Source organism: Oncorhynchus mykiss, chromosome 14, assembly GCF_013265735.2.
Source record: "Oncorhynchus mykiss isolate Arlee chromosome 14, USDA_OmykA_1.1, whole genome shotgun sequence".
In the NCBI taxonomy this organism is placed as follows: Eukaryota; Metazoa; Chordata; class Actinopteri; order Salmoniformes; family Salmonidae; genus Oncorhynchus; species Oncorhynchus mykiss.
The window spans coordinates 23,753,851-23,769,700 of record NC_048578.1 but is presented as its reverse complement, the minus strand read 5'-3'; the positions used below and the strand labels follow the sequence as shown (position 1 = coordinate 23,769,700).

At 41.9% G+C, this 15,850-nt stretch overlaps 1 protein-coding gene across 5 annotated transcripts in view; it reads left to right on the top strand.

Annotated features, from left to right (window-relative positions):
- LOC110489007 (phospholipid-transporting ATPase IA) overlaps positions 1–15,850 on the top strand; it is a 189,852-nt gene that overhangs the window by 47,447 nt on the left and 126,555 nt on the right. For all 5 annotated transcript variants that reach the window (XM_036943167.1, XM_021561543.2, XM_021561541.2 and 2 more), the window contains one exon: positions 10,853–10,973. In XM_036943167.1, the coding sequence (XP_036799062.1) occupies positions 10,853–10,973 (121 nt within the window). The remainder of the gene's footprint in view (positions 1–10,852; positions 10,974–15,850) is intronic.

The window sequence follows — 15,850 nt, the reverse complement described above, 5'->3', positions numbered from 1 at the left end:
CTTGGAGCGATGTTTTCCTGTATTTGCTATGCCAGACAATATAAAATATAGAGAGGGCCATAAAGAATAGACTAGGAAACTCTTAAATCCGCAGAAAGCTTGGGAGCTGTAGAATATAGTGGGCTGTACCATATTTGTGAGACTTAATGAAATGGCACGGCACAGGTGCAAATATAACATAAAAATATTATATTTTTCTAGAAAAACCTTTGAGTATCAAATAAATTATTCATGTGAATGAATAAAGCTTTTCACTCTTTGAATCCTTTACAAATATTATTTCAAACAGAGGGTTCATGACTTGACACAAAGGATTATTTGTGTTTATACTGTTAAAATGTATAATGGACTTATGATTTATTGTTAAAAAAAACATATTTTGGGGCACTAGTTCCATTAATTTTGCTCAAGTGTATCGTTTGTCGGACACAGACAAACGATACACCAACAACTCACAAGGCCCAGCTGTTTCGTTTTGTATTCTCCCCCCTGACCAGATGAGTAAAACGGTATCTTGCAGTTCAATTTACCTCACACGGAACTCTGTCTGAAGCTGTTGGCATCAGATTAGCCTTTCTTAGCCTTTTAACGTTTAGCAGGGGCTCTTATGAAACTAAGTTGTGAAGTATAATACACACCATTGGGAGCACTGCATTGTAATGAAACCAGCCATATGTCAGACTAATATGTTGGTTTTAATCAACAAACTTTTTTTTTTGTGGAAGTGAAACTGACAGCGTTTTTAAATTAGTTTTTTTCATATCGGCAAAGTATCATAATATCAAATCCCCAGTTAATGGTACAAAACATACTTCATAAGAGGTTTTAAAAATAGGTTCATTCCATGATGTACACTAGGGCATTGTTGGCAGAATAGATGGATGCTGTTCAATGCATGATGAATATAATTTACCAATACATTTTTGGTAGTCCAACAAATATTGCTTTCAGGTTGTAAATCACAGCTGGTCTGGTACATTGTTTGCTACCTCCAGCCATTCAGGATGCACTGATTGTTTCAATGACTCAATATTTTTTACAAAAATGGACGAATGTAGCGAAGGCTGAGAATGTCAATACAATCAAAGTTGCAAGGGCAACGATCACAAGTCAGTCATACGTGGCTAATAGGCTAGCTTATCTACATTGAACAAAACTATAAATGCAACATGTAAAGTGTTGGTTTCATGAGCTGAAATGAAATGTTCCATACACACACACACACACAGCTTGTTTCTCAAATGTTGTCCACACATTTGGTTTTCGTCCCTGTTAGTAAGCATGTGTCCTTGGCCAAAATAATCCATCCATGTGACAGGTGTGGCAAATCAAGTAACTGATTAAACATAAGTATCATTACACAGGTGCACCTTGTGCTAGGGACAATAAAAGGCCACATTTTAGAGAATTTGCCAGCATGTCCAACTGGTCTCACAACCGTATGGTGTTGTGTGTGTGTGTGTGTGTGCTAACGGTTTGCTGATGTCAATGTTGTGAACAGAGTGCCCCATGGTGGGGTTATGGTATGGGCAGGCTTAAGTTACAGATGACAAACACAATAGCATTTTCTCAATGGCAATTTTAATCCACAGAGCTACTGTGATGAGATCCTTAGGCCCATTGTTGTGCCATTCATCCACCGCCATCAACTCATATTTCAGCATGATAATGCACGGCCCAATATTTAAGGATCTGTACACAATTTCTGGAAGCTCCAGTTCTTCCAGGGCCTGCATACTCACCATTGAGCTTGTTAGGGATGCTCTAGATCAGGCCTGGACAAAGGCTGGCCCATATGCGGCCCGCAACCTCATTCAATATGGCCCGCGGAATCATGCTCAGATCACAAAGAATTTGCGATAGTAAAGTAAAAAAAAATAAAAAATGTTATTCAAATGAACAGCCCAACAAATACTTGCCTTTGTGTAATTATTTAACTCCCACTGCTTGAGTGACATTTATTTTGAAGGCGTGTGTGTATATATCAACTTCACGAGGACAGACAGTGACTGACAGGCTGACACAGTTACAAATAGTAGCTAGCTAGAAATTGCTCAAAAATGAGTGGACAATGAATGTAGGGTGTTCCAGCAAGAGTGGACATCGAAATATTTCTTTGAGGTATCAGCGAAAGCTGTGTGCAGAGAGAGCAGACTACAACTTGTCCCGACACTTCCATCCGAAGCATGCAGAGAAATATAGGAATGTCTTCTGAGCAGAGGGCAAGTGCATCGATAGAGTTGCTTTCTCAGTTGCAAAAGCAGCAAGGACTTTTCACAAAACTGCATTCCGCAAACAACGGAATTGCGTGAACTAGCTATGTAATGTCCCACACAATTGCTAAACATAGTAAGCCATTTGCTGAGGGCGAATTAATTTAAGAATGTTTAATTGACTCTGCAGCAATACTTTTCCTCGACAAGAAAAAGCTGTTTGAAAATATTTCCCTTTCAAAACGAACAGTGACACAGCATGTTGAGGATATCGCAGAGAATATGGAACAACAGTTGAAAGACATTTCTCCTTGGCCCTGGATGAGAGCAGGGATGCACGTGACACGGCGCAGTTGTTGATATTCTTACGAGGCATAACCCCAGACTTTGAAATTACAGAGGAGCTTGCTTCAGTACAATCAATGAAGCGCATAACCACAGGGAAATATGTATTGGAGGTTAATAAGTGTGTGACAAATCTGGGACTGAATTTTGAAATGTTATCCAGTGTGACCACTGATGGGTGCCCAAACGTTGGCCTTTTCAAAAAGGATACAAGATCAAGTAGCTGAGCTGAACCCAGATCAGAAAATAATTTCCCCGAATTACATTATTCATCAGGAGGTGCTCTGTAAATGTGTTCTGAAAATGAGCCATGTTGTGGATAGTCACTAAAGTGGTAAATTTCATAAGAGCATATCTTTGAACCACAGGCACTTTGTCTCACTGTTGGACGAGACAGTTGGGTCATGCAGAACTCCCCTACCACACAAACGTGAGATGGCTGAGTTTGGGGAAGATGCTTAAGAGTATGTATGTGAACAGACATTTTCAGTGATGAAATATAATTCAAGGCACAGATCATCTCTTACTGACTCTCACTTCTCAGCAATCCTGCGCATAGCGACATCAGAAACTATACCTGACTTCACTGCTCTAGTCAATGCCCATCAGACTTCACTCCTAACACTAATTGAGTAGTTTAAATGTAATGTTGAGCTCTCTCTCGTGTTTTTGTGCATACCCGTTAACAAGAGTTCTGTCCGTGGTGCTGCATGCACATTATATTTTTTCCTTCCGTGTAGTGTATTGCATGTTGAATAATGAAAATACCAACCAAAAGGAGAACATGGATATGGTTTATTTCTGTGCATGTAAAATAAGTAGCACATCTGAATGTGATTTACAGTAGATATATATTTCAACAGTCATACACTTGATGTATAATCCTGTCATTTCATTCTGGCCCACAATGTCAAAAATATATTCTTATGTGGCCCTCTAAGGAAAATAATTGCTCAGGCCTGCTCTAGATCGATGTGTATGACCGCGTGTTCCAGTTCCTGCTGATATCCAGCAACTTCGCAGGGCCATTGAAGATGAATGGGACAACATTACACAGGCCACAATCAACAGCCTGATCAACTTTATGCAAAGATTATGCGCTGCATGAGACAAATGGTTGTCACACCTGTACTGACAGTTTTTCTGATCCAAACCCCTACCTTTTGTTTTAAAGGTATCTGTGACTAGCAGATGCATATCTGTATTCCCAGTCATATGAAATCCATAGATTAGGACCTAATTAATGTATTTTAATTGACTGATTTCCTTATATGAACTGTCACTCAATAAAAGTAAATTTGTTGCATGTTGTCTTTCAATTTTTGTTCAGCATATTTATGTAGCTTTTTTATTAAGCAAGATGAAAATGCTGAGCCTAACGTTAGCTAGCTAGCTGCGGGGAGGATGTCATGTCATTTGATGAGTGAGTGAGTGGACAACTCCCCAATATCGTTTTTTTTGGTTCTACTGCTGGAGATGCAGGTGTCATTTGGTTAGCTTGCAAGAAATGTGAATCACTTTGCTAGGTAGCTATACTGAACTTGAACGACTGTTATCCACAGTTAGCATTAGGGCTGTTCCCGACGAAAACAAATGTTCGTCGACAGTCGTCTGTTCTTTCAACCAATGGCTTGTTAGACATTTTTTTACGGGTATTTTTCCATATATAGACACCCTATGTGTTTTAATAAAATAAACTCTATGCATTGAGCTTGTCTGATACGTTAAGCTTACTGTTTGATGAAATAAGACACAAATGACTCACATGGGAGCCAGAGATCTAGATAACCAGAAGAAAAAAACTTAACCTGACCCAACCATTCTCCTCTCTCTCCTGCTGGCTTTTGCAGATTCTGACATTACTCTCCTGAAGTTGCCGGTAATTCTTGGAACAGTTTAATTTATATTAACGTCAATCTCAAATCATTGTCATGAGGTTAATAAAAATTATATCTAAATGAAAATTATAACCTAAAAGCAACTTATATTGCTATTGCCTGCTACAGTGGGGCAAAAAAGTATTTAGTCAGCCACCAATTGTGCAAGTTCTCCCACTTAAAAAGATGAGGCCTGTAATTTTTATCATAGGTACACTTCAACTATGACAGACAAAATGAGGGAAAAAATCCAGAAAATCCCATTGTAGGATTTGTTTATGAATTTATTTGCAAATTATGGTGGAAAATAAGTATTTGGTCACCTACAAACAAGCAAGATTTCTGGCTCTCACAGACCTGTAACTTCTTCTTTAAGAGGCTCCTCTGTCCTCCACTCGTTATCTGTATTAATGGCACCTGTTTGAACTTGTTATCAGTATAAAAGACACCTGTCCACAGCCTCAAACAGTCACACTCCAAACTCCACTATGGCCAAGACCAAAGAGCTGTCAAAGGACACCAGAAACAAAATTGTAGACCTGCACCAGGCTGGGAAGACTGCATCTGCAATAGGTAAGCAGCTTGGTTTGATGAAATCAACTGAGGGAGCATTTATTAGGAAATGGAAGACATACAAGACCACTGATAATCTCCCTCGATCTGGGGCTCCACGCAAGATCTCACCCCGTGGGGTCAAAATGATCACAAGAACGGTGAGCAAAAATCCCAGAACCACACGGGGGGACCTAGTGAATGACCTGCAGAGAGCTGGGACCAAAGTAACAAAGCCTACCATCAGTAACACACTACTCCGCCAGGGACTGAAATCCTGCAGTGCCAGACGTGTCCCCCTGCTTAAGCCAGTACATGTCCAGGCCCGTCTGAAGTTTGCTAGAGAGCATTTGGATGATCCAGAAGAAGATTGGGAGAATGTCATATGGTCAGATGAAACCAAAATAAAACTTTTTGGTAAAAACTCAACTCGTTGTGTTTGGAGGACAAAGAATGCTAAGTTACACCATACCTACTGTGAAGCATGGGGGTGGAAACATCATGCTTTAGGGCTGTTTTTCTGCCGAGGGACCAGGACGACTGATCCATGTCAAGGAAAGAATGAATGGGGCCATGTATCGTGAGATTTTGAGTGAAAACCTCCTTCCATCAGCAAGGGCATTGAAGATGAAACGTGGCTGGGTCTTTCAGCATGACAATGATCCCAAACACACCGCCCGGGCAACGAAGGTGTGGCTTCGTAAGAAGCATTTCAAGGTCCTGGAGTGGCCTAGCCAGTCTCCAGATCTCAACCCCATAGAAAATCTTTGGAGGGAGTTGATTGTCCGTGTTGCCCAGCAACAGCCCCAAAACATCACTGCTCTAGAGGAGATCTGCATTGAGGAATGGGCCAAAATACCAGCAACCGTGTGTGAAATCCTTGTGAAGACTTACAGAAAATGTTTGACCTCTGTCATTGCCAACAAAGGGTATATAACAAAGTATTGAGAAACTTTTTGTTATTGACCAAATATTTATTTTCCACCAGAATTTGCAAATAAATTCATAATAAATCCTACAATGTGATTTTCTGGATTTTTTTTCCTTCTCATTTAGTCTGTCATAGTATCAACTGTTAACTTGGGTTTGGCAGAAGCATGTGCTAGTGAATTTGCAACATTGTATAAAATATTCTGGGCTGTCAGTTTCCTGCGCCAAAAGTTTGTAAACACCTACTCATTCAAGGGTTTTTCTTTATTTTTACTATTTTGTACATTGTAGAATAATAGTGAAGACATCAAAACAATGAAATAACACATATGGAATTATGTAGTAACCAAAAAAGTGTTAAACAAAATATATTTTTGAGTTTCTTGAAAGTATCCATACTTTGCCTTGATGATAGCTTTGCACACTTGGCATTCTCTCAACCAGCTTCACCTGGAATGATTTTCCAACAGTCTTGAAGGAGTTCCCACATATGCTGAGCCAACAGGCTGCTTTTCCTTCACTCTGCAGTCCAACTCAATTGGGTTGAGGTCTGGTGACTGTGGAGGCCAGGTCATCTGATGAAGCACTCCATCACTCTCCTTCTTGGTCAAATAGACCTTATACAGCCTGGAGGTGTGTTGGGTTATTATCCTGTCGAAAAACAAATGATAATCCCACTACGCACAAACCAAATGGGTTGGTGTATCACTGTAGAATGCTGTGGATGCCACGCTGGTAAAGTGTGCCTTGAATTCTCAATAATTTACTGACAGTGTCACCAGCAAAGCACCATCACACCTCCTACTCCATGCTTCACGGTGGGAACCACACATTTGGAGATCATCTGTTCACCTACTCTGTGTCTCACAAAGACACGGTGGTTGGAACCAAAAATCTCACATCAGACCAAGGGACAAATTTCCACCGGTCTAATGTCCATTGCTCGTGTTTCTTGGCCCAAGCAAGTCTCTTCTTCTTATGGGTGTCCTTTAGTAGTGGTTTCATTGCAGCAATTTGACCATGAAGGCCTGATTTCACACAGTCTCCTCTGAACTGTTGATGTATCTGTTACTTAAAGCATTTTTTGGGGCTGCAATTTCTGAGGCTGGTAACTATAATGAACTTATCCTCTGCAGCAGAGGTAACTCTGGGTCTTCCTTTCCTGTGGCGGTCCTCATGAGAGACAGTTTCATCATAGGGCTTGATGGTTTTTGCGACTGCACTTGAAGAAACATTCTTGAATATTTATTGCCATAATATGGACTTGGTCTTTTACCAAATAGGTCTATCTTCTGTATAACAAATCTACCTTGTCACAACACAAGTGATTGGCTCAAACACATTAAGGAAAGAAATCCCACAAATTAACTTAACAAGGCACACCTGTTAATTGAAATTAATTCCAGGTGGTTGAGAGAGAGCCAATAATGTGCAAAGCTGTCAAGGCAAAGGGTGGCTACTATGAAGAATCTCAAATATGAAATATATTTAGATTTTTTAAAAACACTTTTTAGGTTACTACATGATTCCATATGTGTTAATTCATTGATGTCTTCGCTATTAATCTACAATGTAGTAAAAATAAATAAAAACCCTTGAATGAGTAGGTGCTCAACAAGAAATATCTGTCGACCGAGACCAGTCAACTAATTGTGGTTAGCCCTAGTTAGCATATCTCTTGTTTCAATCAAATATATCTGGCGTCGATCAAATGTGCAGGCAGGCAACTTCCCACTCAGTTGTGAAGGGCGAGCAGGCTACCATTCTCCATCTTTTATCAATGCAATTTTTGACGGCCAACTATAAGCTGAGAGGGTATATCTAATGTTCCCTCGCTATTGCTAACATTAGTTGTTGATGTTGTTAATGTGCATAGGCAACAGAGACACAGCCTATCTGTTTGTGGTTGTTTGAGCAATAGCAATGTAAAGTTCCCAAATGTAAGAGGACTCCTGTGGTATTTACATATTTGCAGAAATCCATTCAGGTGTATTTTGTGGAACGCTTTCTGACCTAAAGTCTCACTGTTGCTACTGCCTGTAAACACAGTCTAGTTCAAAGTGAGTGATGGCCGGCTTGTGTCAACTGGCTTATTTGCCAATTGCCCTACAGTAGCTCTGATTTGGCTTTAGAGCACCGGTCAAGCTACATGTCTTAACAAAATACTCTCATCTGAGTGTACCAGAGTGACAAATAACTGATGAATTTACAAACACTCAACACCCGTTGAATATGGTTGGTGTCAGTTAACGTTAGCAAAAAAAAGCATAATGAAATTGTTGCCAGCAGCACAGTTAGTCACCGACCCTCTGGATAACATAAACGGCCTAACCAGCTCTGCTAAGGCGAGTAAAATGGTCAGTGGGGTGTACTCATTTTTGCCTAGAAGTAGCTAGCAGGATAGCCAATGCGAGCCAGTTAGCTTGGGTGCTTGACTGCCGTTGTGTGGTCAGAACGTTTGGATCAACCCTACTCATCCGCCAGAGCATCCAGTGTGTGCTCTGAACGCTCTGAGAGCAAAACACTCTGAATTTACAAACTGACAATCTGACGGCGCAGTTGCTGTCACCAATGCTCTGGATAACAACAGCCCAACCAGGTCTGCTAGGGCGAGTTATGTTCAGTGAGCTGTGCTCTCATTTATGTCTGAAATTAGCTAGCAAGTTAGCTTGGGTGGTTGACTGCTGCTGTTAGTACAGAATGCTCGGATCAGCCGTTAGAGATGGGTGGGGTTAAAGCTTAAGAGTGTGTGAACTATGCTGAATGTTTGTATACTAAGAAGGGCTCTCCAGTAGTAGTACCAAAACATTCAAATGCCATTTTCTCAAAAGTGAGTTTACAAGTTTTGCAACTTTCAAAGCAGAAATACTTTCCCATTGTTCCTCAACTGTAGTGTATGAAATATTATTTTCTAGCTCTGAGTCTCTACTTTAATTCAATGTAAAAAAATAAATTAAAAAAACTACATTTCAAATTTTGTTACAGAATAATGATTTTGAGCCGGGTCGGTCACGTAAATCATTCTATGTAAGTATAACCATGTGAAAATGACCATATCTAAGTGGTCGAGTGTGAGAAAATGTATGAAAAGGCATCATTCTTCCTGGCGGTTTACATGAACTGATTTTTACACGATTTCATGTTGCTAAAACGCTGTAAGTTCCACTTTAAACAGCCTAGTACTCGATTAGGGGATCTAGGCTTTTTCACAGCTCAAGAATGCGATGCCAGGGAGTGTAGGCTAGTCATGTCTCATTTTAAAATAAATGCAATGAGGGCAGAAGTAGGCTGGTCGTGACTCCTCAAATTAACCTAGTATTTAAGCATTGGAGAATAGAATGAAGTCCGTAGCTGACACATCCATGTTTGTGTATTTGCTTAGTATAAGTCCCTACTGTCATGACGTGGCCCTTTCTGGGTATAGATAGTGGCCTCCCCCTCTCTCTCACTCTCTCCTACAACCAGGTTCTGTTATCTCAGGTTGTAAATTCCTGGCGGAGACTCTCTCCCCCTGGCCATGCAGAAAGAGAGACATGGAGAGAACAAAGGATTTCACATGGCGAACTTCTAAATCCCCATAATGAGAATATGAAACAAAATCTCCACTTGTGAGTAGGTGGGAATGGTCCGTGGACACTTAAAGGATGGGTATGACGAGGGTGTTTCATTTGCTGACCTCCGAGAGGACAGGAAACGCACAACTATATCTCTGAATGTGTACATTTCTCAATTATGGGGTTTGCATCTAATTATTGTGTAAAAGGAATGAGTAAAGATTAAATAATGTATTGTGATGTTAAACCTTTAATGCGAGAGAATTGCATTCCCTTTAAAGTTTGTCATTTGCCAGGCCCTGTGAGCACAGACATGATCGGGCGTCATAGAACCGCCTTTTTTACTGTTACGAATAAAACACTCTCCTGTGGAAATCCTCTTCAGACATCAAAAACCTCAGTGTAAGCTAAGGTTGCAATGGTTGTTCAATTCCTAACCATACCACGTGGAGCATTGGCTACACGGCGGGAAATGTTTAATCTGAGACTATCGATCCCGACACTACCCAGTGGTGTCTGTGCTTGGTCTCAGTCACTACCCAGTGGTGTCTGTGCTTGGTCTCAGTCCCTACCCAGTGGTGTCTGTGCTTGGTCTCAGTCCCTACCCAGTGGTGTCTGCGCTTGGTCTCAGTCCCTACCCAGTGGTGTCTGTGCTTGGTCTCAGTCCCTACCCAGTGGTGTCTGTGCTTGGTCTCAGTCCCTACCCAGTGGTGTCTGTGCTTGGTCTCAGTCCCTACCCAGTGGTGTCTGTGCTTGGTCTCAGTCCCTACCCAGTGGTGTCTGTGCTTGGTCTCGGGAGAAGCCAGTTAAAGGTGTACCTGCAGCATCTGATCTTCCTTAAAAAGGCACCCTGAAGGGACATTGTGTAAAAGGCATTTTATCTAGTCGTAATCCAATCTTCTGTGATTTCTCTAACACACACACACACACACACACACACTGCCACCTGAACCCTGCAGAATGGGTGACCCTGAGACACAGATTTGCCTTCGACTCTGCCATCTGCTCTAAAAGCCTTGTTTGAAAATAAACCCTGCCTGGACCAACCTTGTCATACTTTTTTTATTTTCTTCTGTGACCTTGTCCAAAAGTTCTTAGTGCCTTTGAGTCAACCTCAAATTTTCATCTAAATGGCCCCTTTTCAGCTTTGGTTCTACAGCACAGAGAAGTGCCATTAACAAAATCTATGCAAAGTACTGACTTTTATGCCTTTTTTATACTACGTCACACATTGCAAATACTCTGACTGGAAGGTGATTCTATTACGGATGAAGCTATCTGGGAAGATCTGGTGCTGAAAAGACAATTTTGTACATTTAGGCAATGACTTTTGAAAATCTGTTTTTTTGAATGCGTTTTCTTTTTTCCGTTCTTCCCTCAGGGTACGAAAAGACAGAGGACACGGCAACCTCCGCAAAGACCTCTTTAGCTGACCAAGAAGATGCACGACTGATATTCCTCAATCAGCCACAGTTCACCAAGTTCTGCAGCAATCACGTCAGGTAAGACGTCTGTTCATTGGTTGGCCTATCATCCTCTTTGCTTGCATAACGTTGAAAGACTAACTGTGGCGATACAATTTCCCACAGATTCCCTCCCTCTCGCAGAGATTGCATTGCATCTGTACTACCATTACTGTACCTCAATTCCGGCTTGCACAGTTTGCATTTCCTTCTCATTTAACTTCTCATAGTATTGCCATACAAGGCCGCTTCTATAGCTTGCCTTTCTCTGCCATTTTTCCAAAGTTAACCACGATGACGTAGTGGTGGAGACTTGACTCCAAATAATTGATTCTGCGACTCCTTGAACGTCGACTCCTGATGTCAACTCCCATTTCTGAGTGTCAAGATTCGATTTAGCTAGGAATCGCCTCCTAAGAGTCAGTATTTTTGGAATGGAGGAGACTGATTATTTGCCATACTTCCGAGAACACAATCACTCGCATCTTGCATAGCAAGCTAGTGAGGGATGGCAATCAAATGCTGTATCACACAATGGAAGGCTGTGTCTTGTCTCAACTTCAGTAAAGCAGGGAATATCATGAATGAATAGGCAAAGATATTCTACATGCAACAGACCAAAGGCTGAACACACACTTGCATCATTAGGGAGGAGGAGGAGGAAAATGTTTTGGTAATCTGTATCTCTCAATGTCTTGTCTTTCATGCCTCGCAAATTCACCACAGTAGCCTAAAGTTAGCCTTTTCCTCACAGGTTAGATTTAAATGACACAGCTTTCGCCATGTGTTTACAACCTATCATCTAGTTAGGCTATAACACGGAAAATAATATGTTTTGTGATAACTGCACCCCCCACTAAACATGGATTTATGGATTTTTCATAACTTTAAGGATCCCGACTTAGCTTTAACATCACACCCCGACTAGAGAACAACTAAGAGTTACTTACAGTATGTTACTCATCTCCTGCTAAATATAACATGACTCTGGCTGTTTAACACATTTCCTCACACAATTCTCCAGTGCTGACCGGAGAGAAGAACAATTCAAGTACGGCTGCATTTTATATTGTTAGATATTTGCTTGATATGATGGATGATAAAACGTCTATTCCGTTTGGTGCATGGAGCTCCATCTACGGCCAATATTGTGTCATTTAATAAGTAGCCAGCTTGCATATAACCCGACGAGAAACCTGATTTGAATACTAAAACTTTTTTATTTTTTTATTTATTTTTTTTACCTTTATTTAACCAGGCAAGTCAGTTAAGAACAAATTCTTATTTTCAATGACGGCCTAGGAACAGTGGGTTAACTGCCTGTTCAGGGGCAGAACGACAGATTTGTACCTTGTCAGCTCGGGGGTTTGAACTTGCAACGTTCCAGTTACTAGTCCAACACTCTAACCACTAGGCTACCCTGCCGCCCTATAAGGTCAGGAGAGACCAATCGTGTGGCATCGTCAAGTTGTCAGGGCTTATTTTTGTGTGTATTGGGTATTGGACCTCAAAGGTAGCAAGAGGCCTTTGGGTCTCCGGGTTATTTTGTTCCACTGTATATCATTACCAGATGAAGTCACACTGCAGTTCTTCATGTCCTCTTCTCTTTCTCTCTCTCCCTTTCCCCCTTCCCACCTGGCCCGCTTTGCCCTGACACCTGCTGGGAAGGAAGGGAGGGGGGGGGGGCTCACAACAACAACAACAACAACAACAACAACAACAACAGTATTGCCATTTGTCAAAGCAGAGGAATTGTTGCTGAGGAGGCAGCAAAGTTCAAGACATGTCGAAGTATGTCGATGTGCCTGATTTGAAATATGGGCTTGGGATGATCTATAGTGGGGGTGGAAGGAGGACAGGCAGGCAGCTTCTAAACCCTGATTGAAATGTACAGCTCCTACACGTGCCTGCCTGTTTTGGTGGGAGGCATAGGCAACATGACAAACGGACAAGGTGCACCTCTTCCAGTTTGAAAAGGTCATTGTCTATTTGACAAGTAGAAGAGAATTATGAATAGCTGATCATTCTGTGACATCTGAAGATAATCCATACCTTTAGAGTACGCTGCATGTGCTGGCGTGAGGATCTCAACTATTTGGGTACTGGCAACAGTGACCCAGAGGTAAGGATTTTTTCCCCATATCAGCCCCCGGCATATCCAACCTTTTTTAACCCCTTAACCCCACAGAGACACAACAGACCAGTGTCGTTCGTTGAGTCATGTTTCATCAGTAGTACTACTAGGCCGACATACACTATTCCAATGAAGGCTACATACACTATTCCAATGAAGGCTACATACACTATTCCAATGTAGGATACATACACTATTCCACTGTAAGCTACTATACATTAGACTGACTCGAGCCCCCCCTCCCCGACTCACTGCAGCCCTTTTACAACCACTAAGGGCTCTCGTTGTGGATTCGTCCAGAAACTCTACCTCGCTAGGGCTACATTCCAAATGTCATCTTATACTTAAGTAGTGCACTATATAGGGAATAGGGCTCCATTTGGGACGCAACCTTAGTTAGCTCGCTGGCGTTTCCCTCCTCTGTTCCTTGTGGAGCTGTGTTGCATTGAAAGGTCAGGTCTGGGCTGGCCATCCTCTGTCAGGGAATATTAGCGTTAGCATTCCTGCTGCATGAGCGGCTGGAGATGTCTGCATCGCACACACAGACACACCGATCCACCGCCAAAGGAAAAACATAGAGCCTTAGCAGCATACAGCCAACCACTAGAATGAAACACAAAATCATGGACACAATGAAATGACAACGAGTCAATATTCAGCTTCTTAGCATAGATTAACCAAGCAAGTCATGCTGTGCCCAAAAATTTGCATTTTTGGACTCCTCTTTTTATCCGCTGCTATCTTGGATCTCCAATTCTTGTTCCGACTTGTGTCGATTTGGTTCCATCTGATCCTTGAACACTGTATGCTGCTGCCCATAAAAAGTCACCCAGAGAGTCACTTTCAGGCTCTGGTCCCAGATCTGGTTTTGCTGTCTTGCCAACTCCTATGGTCATTATGTTTGGCATGGCAACGTTTATATAGGTGTTGTCTATACCGCACAAACAGATCTGAGACCATAGAGGTATACTACGATGTAAGATAGATTTACTCAGGCTGTTGCTCATTCGCCTGCCGCTAACTCTATCAGGCTTGTAACTGCTAGTCGATCGCCAAACTCTTGAGACAATGCTGAAACCTCAATCCATGGGCCAGTCAGTGGAACATTTTAAATGTTTTCCTGAATCAAAATTCTTGCAAATTGAGTAGGCTGTGGTGTGAAATAGGCTTTTAGAAGTGATTTTTGTTTTTTTGTGTCGTTAATGCCGCCTTTGCTTTGGTGTAGAAAAGCACAAACACCTTTTTCCCCCACTCCTATCAATAAAATCATTTTGTCATTCAATAGTTTTACTCTACATAACTTTCAAATGCATCCCGTCATTGCTAAATGTGTGATGTGATAGGTATTTAAAAAAAAAAAAAAACATTATTTTTAACCCCCTTTTCTCCCCAATTGGTGATGTCCAATTGGTAGTTGTCCCATCGATGCAATTCCCGTACGGACTCAGGAGAGGTGAAGGTCGAGAGCCATGCGTCCTCCGAAACACAACCATGACAAGCCGCACTGCTTCTTGACAGACTGCTCTCTTAACCCGGAAGCCAGCTGCACCAATGTGTAGGAGGAAACACTGTACAACTGGTGACCGTGTCATCGTGCATGCGCCCAGCCCGCCACAGGAGTCGCTAAGGACATCTCAGCCGGCCAAACCCTCCCCTAACCCGGAAGACGTTGGGCCAATTGAGGCATCGCCTCATGGGTCTCCCGGGTGTGGCCGGCTGCGACACAGCCCGGGATCGAACCCATATCTGTAGTGACGCCTCAAGCACTGCAGTGCCTATTATTAATATAATATTGAATCAGTCATCTTACCCAAATGAAGGGGATGATGACGGACTCTTTGCGAGAGGGAGGGAATCTGATTTCATTGGTCTTCATCTCGCGGCTCAGTCATTTCATTCAGGGTAAGTGGAGTTAGCCTGACCCGGAGTAGGTTGGTTCTGAAAGATTTGTTGCCATGGCTAAAACGTGAGCCACTTTCGTATGACCGGTTATACCGAGTTTACCAAAGTTAGTTGAAGTTGGAAGTTTACACACACCTTAGCCAAATACATTCAAACTCAGTGTTTCACAATTCCTGTCATTAAATCCTAGTAAAAATTCCCTGTTTTAGGTCCTCTTTATTTTAAGAATGTCAGAATAATAGTAGAGTGATTTATTTCAGCTTGTATTTCTTTAATCACATTCCCAGTGGGTCGGAAGTTTACATACACTCAATTAGTATTTGGTAGCATTGCCTTTAAATTGTTTAACTTGGGTCAAACGTTTCAGGTAGCCTTCCACAAGCTTCCCACAATAAGTTGGGTGAATTTTGGTCCATTCCTCCTGACAGAGCTGGTGTAACTGACTCAGGTTTGTAGGCCTCCTTGCTCACACACACTTTTTCTGTTCTGCCCACAAATTTTCTACAGGATTGAGGTCAGGGCTTTGTGATGGCCACTCCAATACCTTGACTTTGTTGTCCTTAAGCCATTTTGCCACAATTTTTTAAGTATGCTTGGGGTCATTGGCCATTTGGAAGACACATTTGCGACCAAGATTTAACTTTAGCTTGCTTCAATATATCCACATAATTATTCCCCCTCATGATGCCATCTATTTTGCACCAGTCCCTCCTGCAGCAAAGCACCCTCACAACATGATCCTCTCACCCCCGTGCTTCACGGTTGGGATGGTGTTCTTCGGCTTGCAAGCCTCCTCCTTCTTCCTCCAAACATAACGACGGTCATTATGGCCAAACAGTTATATTTTTGTTTCATTAGACATTTCTCAAAAAAGTACCAT